This window comes from Lathyrus oleraceus, chromosome 6 (genome assembly GCF_024323335.1).
Source record: "Lathyrus oleraceus cultivar Zhongwan6 chromosome 6, CAAS_Psat_ZW6_1.0, whole genome shotgun sequence".
NCBI lineage: Eukaryota > Viridiplantae > Streptophyta > Magnoliopsida > Fabales > Fabaceae > Lathyrus > Lathyrus oleraceus.
Genome location: NC_066584.1, coordinates 232,235,333 through 232,240,341, shown reverse-complemented (window position 1 = coordinate 232,240,341; position 5,009 = coordinate 232,235,333). Strand labels below are relative to the sequence as shown.

The 5,009-nt window shown below is 39.0% G+C and overlaps 1 protein-coding gene across 1 annotated transcript; it reads right to left on the bottom strand.

Moving 5' to 3' along the window:
• Positions 1–474: 474 nt before the first annotated feature.
• LOC127094921 (uncharacterized) lies at positions 475–1,710 on the bottom strand. Its single transcript, XM_051033679.1, has 2 exons — positions 945–1,710; positions 475–857 (listed from the first exon to the last, which is right to left on the bottom strand). Exons 1-2 carry the CDS (start codon positions 1,708–1,710, stop codon positions 475–477), a joined length of 1,149 nt encoding a protein of 382 aa, XP_050889636.1.
• Between the last annotated feature and the right edge of the window lie 3,299 nt (positions 1,711–5,009).

The window sequence follows — 5,009 nt, the reverse complement described above, 5'->3', positions numbered from 1 at the left end:
TAGCCAACCCATGTTTTGGCTCTTCAGAGACTCATATTGTTCCTTCTAATAACTAGCTAGCTCCTTGTTGGTATTCAACTCATCACACTTCTCTTCCCAGGCTTTAGGACATATTTGAGAGGCTCTTTGGGCTTGTTCCTTAAGACGTCTTTCACGCACCACTTCAGCTTCGGAGCTTCGAAGTTGCTCCTTCAGTTCTTGTATTTGGGCTTCAAGCTCCTCCCTTACCTCCTTCTTTTGCTTAGTGGCTAGGTCCCACCAACGCTTCGACTCTTGTCCATCTCTTTTAGCCTTAGCTAACTCATCACGGAGTGAACCTAATCCACTATCAGCCTGATCTAGGCACTCCAAGACTCTTTCCTTGAGATCTTGCTCAATTATGTTCTTCTTACGACTCTCCTCCAAAAGTTCCTTCCTTTGGTTACTCTTCCTTTTGAGAATCATATTTTTCCCAGTTTCTTTGTAGAGTTCAGATTACAGATCATCTTTCTCCTTTCCAAGTTTAGCTGCCATGGCTCGAAGTTCTTCCATCTCTTCAAGAGAAACAGGGACTGGTTCTGGTGAAGTAGACCTTAGAGGAATCTCTATAGAAAAATGGAGCTTCACAACTTTGATCCTCTCCGAGATCCATTGCTGATAAGGAACCCTTGCTGCATCATTCTTCTTTACTAATTCTGTTCCTTTGGTATGCACCTTTTCCCAAGATCGAATGATCTTACGGAGGAGAAAAGGATCATTGGTTCCCATATCATTCAAAACCATCTCTTCTAACTCTTTATCATCGGGCTTCCCACACATAGGGCATCCAAACTTCCGCAAAGCTAACATGGGGTTGTAGCTGATGCAACCTTTAGATCCTATTAGTGGTACATTTGGGAAACTACCACAACTGATAATGATTTCTTCAACATTCAGCTTGTGTCAGTACCAAATGATATCCTTACTAGACAAAGACACCAGAGTTCTTGCCCACTCCCCATTGGACATTTCACTGATGTGAGCATCAGGCTTGAACACATATGAGATAAGCCAATTATAGAGCAATGGAAGGCAACATATCAATATTCCATTCTTCTTTTGATGTCGAGTATGCAAAGTATGAAAAGTGTCAGCTAGTAGTGGAGGAACCAAACTTTGTTTATCCTTCCAAACGGCCCAAAAGATACTTATGGCAGCTGAATCTATAAAACCTTCATGGGTTGGGAACAATACTAGCCCATATATGAGAAGATCTAGTATATTTGCCAATGCATCCCAATGATGTATCACAAACAACCTTTCTGCTTCTTCTTCTATGTAAGCCCTCCAAAAACCAAAGAGATTCTCCCTTCTCTTCCAATGAGCCAATGCATCAGATATGGGGATGCAGAGGGCAAGGGCTAGCATCTCTACCTCAGGTACCTGACCAATCCTATTATACGGTGTCCTTCCTTTCATAGAAAATCCCAAGAGCCGGTCGAATTCCTCCAAGGTTGGAGTCAACTGAAAGTCTTGGAATAAGAAACTTCGAAGCGGAGGATCATAGAACTGAGCTAAAGCGGTGATGGCTGGTGTTTGAACATCTACTGAGAGAAGATCCAAAATATGGCCAAACTTTCCTTGCAAAGTAACCCTGAAGCATGCGGGAAGTTCATTCAAAAGTCTTGATATGTTGGTGATATCTGGCATTTTGGCTTTGAATGGTAATGCTTTCCTTCTTTCTGAACCCATTACAAACTTTTTGTGCTAACAACTGCATATTCAAAAATTCCCTGAAAACAAAATTTTGTATGAGTGTCATGATGTTATGCAAATGATCATGATGCATGGTTTTTGGTTTTGGGATATCATAAGGTAACTCAAAACACCCTATTTGGTAGGCTTCTTAATAGATAGTTCTAAGTTGGTTACCCATAAACCCACTCACAGGATAATTTCTATGTTTTTGATAAGGTTCCCAGAGTCATGGACCATAATCGTATCAACATCATGCAACAGGCTAGCCGCTTTATGACAAGAGTGACGAAAGGTCTCTTCTGAGCGGGGTTTTCATGTTGGGTGTAACAAGGAGAGGCCCTTGGAGTCCAACATTACGCAACCACCAAAGCAGAAACTGGTTCTAAGAGGGGCTCCTAGAGTCATGGACCCTTCATGAATCAACGTCATGCAACATGCTAGTTATCTTATAACGAGATCTACAAACAGGTCTACTCTAGGGGAGTCTTCATGCTAGGCACGCAAGGAGTGGCCCTTGGAGACTAACACTACACAACTTCCAATTCTAAACTTATGTGTTCTCTCTTCTTTTTCCAAAGCTCGGGTGTAGAGCTTTATTCATGATATCAAAATCCCAACAACCACACATAGATATATATACAGATATAAAAATACGATAAAACAGAGATAAAGAAAGCATATACCAAAGGAAAAAAAAAGAAACAAACAAAGCTAACACACATACAAAAACCTAACTAAACTAGGGTTGACTCACTTAGGGATGTTGTTTTCCCCAGCAGAGTCGCCATCTGTCGCACCTCGAAAAATGGGGATACGACTTTAAGCGAAGCGCAATCGCACGCTCGTAATGATGGACTGAACAGAGTCGCCACTGAACTTTATTTATTCCTAAAAAGGAAGGGGAAATATCGATAAAACCCAAGACAAAACGACAATGATTATTGGTCGTCGTAACCAAATCAGGGTTCGGGAGTCGATTACGTAAGGGGAAGGTATTAGCACCCCTCACGTCCGTTGTACTCAATGGGAACCGTTTAGTTAGTTTCGTTTTGAATGTTAGCTTATGTTAGTCTTCTCAAGTTATTATGAGGGAAAGAATAATAGGATCAAAAGAAAAGAGAAGATGTTTTTTGGATTTATTTGCAATAAAGGGGACTAAACCTAAGTTTTTTATTAGTGGGCCTGACAAGATTTACAAATTCTGCTCCTACGTATCTCAAAAGAGAAATCAAGGCTTACGTAGTTCTGGGTAGAAAAATGTTTGTTTGTTGGTCGATTTTAGCGAAAGCTATACTGTATTAATCGAAGAAAACATTGTTTTACCCAAAACAGATGAGGAGTGGACGTATACCACACATCGAACGGATTTACAAATCATCATTCGTAAAAACGTCACTTATCTCGACTCAACAATCGTGGCCGAAACATTGTTTTGCATCACCTTAAGACAATATGTCTTTCGTTTATGAAAAAGGTTCTTGATTAGTCGCACGGCGGCGAGAAAGAGTTTGATTGGTTGGATTTATTTTGAGTAATGGCGAGAACTTGGATGAGCGAGATATCCATCTCGAATCCTAGTCTCAGGAGTGCACAGTATACACCATGTTCCATTTCCATCTTTATTGGCAAAAATGTTTAGTAAAGATTAAGTATTTTTTAGGTTTGATTGAGAAAGGGGTTTGAAGAAACCGCATTGACAATTTTAAGAAGATGGCGAGAGCTAAGATAGGCAAGGCATCCACCTTGAATCTTAATCTCAAGAGTGCACGGTATACACCATGTTCCATTTCCATCTTTATTGAAAAAGTGTTAAGGTAGGAATTAAGTATTTTTTGAGTTTGGAAGATGAATATTTATAAGAACGAGACATAAGCCCCGAGATTGATAATTCAGGGTTCCACCGGAATGCTAGTTTCTAATGGTCCTTTTCATTCGAATTATTTAAGAAAACTATTTAATAGACAACGAACACTTGATAAGGATCAATTGTTCAAAGAGTTACGCCAGAATGCTTGATCCCAACGGCCCTTATTTTGTCCACGTTAATTAAAGTGTTTTATGGACGAAAGAAAAGAATGAATGGTTAACCCAAAATGCGTGGCTCAGAATCAATCATTCGAGAGTTCCCACTGGAATGCTAGATTCCAATGGGAGGAAATGAAATTAAATGTTGAAACTATGGAAAGTTAGTGAAATTTAAATCGAAAATTTAGTGAATTTGAAAGTGATTATTTACATGTGTAAAGGTATGCACGTAGATACCAATAACCTAATTAAATTAACTAACACATGGAAATCAATTAACCGTACAAAATCCCTTATCAAAAAGAAAATCAATAATTAAGAAAATCTAAAAAAAAACTAAACATTTACAAAATCTAAACAACTAATTAACAATTAAATTAAATTAATCAAATAAAAATATAAAAGTAAATAAATAGTAAGGAGTTATAAAAGATTTAAATAAAATAGTAAGCATAAAAAATATGAAGATATATTATTCCCAAGTATCGAACCCATCCCACTAAAGGAAGTGAAATCGCTCTCTCTCCACTTGGCCACTTATGGTCATTTATTTCCTTAACATCAACTTAAATATATGACCAATAATATACCAAGATAAATCAAAATAAAGAAAATACCAAAACGAGATGGGCTGCTGGGTTAGTTTAGGGTAAAAACCAAACTAAGCGAAAGGCCCTAAATGGTATGGGCCTGGGTCGGTGAAGACCCACTTCCAGACTGACCCAAATGGCCAAATCTGTGGTGAGCCTCTTCCTATTCTGTAGGAAGATGCGTGGGAAACAGAGTCCCAACGGTCTCATGGGGAAGATGGAGAGCCATTAATGCTCTTGGGGAAGCGAAGAACAACAAAACATGAGGCAGTGGGAAAGGCATCAGTTATTTTTGACCTTCAAAGTTTGTTTTGGAAAAAAACACACGATTGAAATACGAAGCAATTCGCTTCGCCTCTTCTTCTCTCACCTCGCAATTCGCTTCGCCTCTTCTTCTCTCACTTCAGCTTACAACTACCCTCAGCATGAAGCATAATCACACTATACTACCGTTAACCAAACCTAGGTATTGAATCGAAACAAAATGCAGAAAACAAACCAAATTCCAAAACCTAATGTTTACGCGTTTGATCATGGAACGACGAAAAGGAGAAAAATTTACCAGATCAGAATGCCTCGGAGGTGAACGAACAGGTACGTGACCACCTCTCTGCTTTCTTCTTCAAAATTTTAGGGTTTCCTCCTTCGCTGCTATCACTTTTTCTCTAGGGTTTTTGT

Excerpts from the sequence above, each read along its gene's own strand:
- LOC127094921 (XM_051033679.1), bottom strand. The coding sequence starts at position 1,710 with ATGGGTTCAGAAAGAAGGAAAGCATTACCATTCAAAGCCAAAATGCCA. Across the intron at positions 858-944 it reads AACTCTGGTGTCTTTGTCTA|GATCTAAAGGTTGCATCAGC; the intron begins GTAAGGATATCA and ends TACCACTAATAG.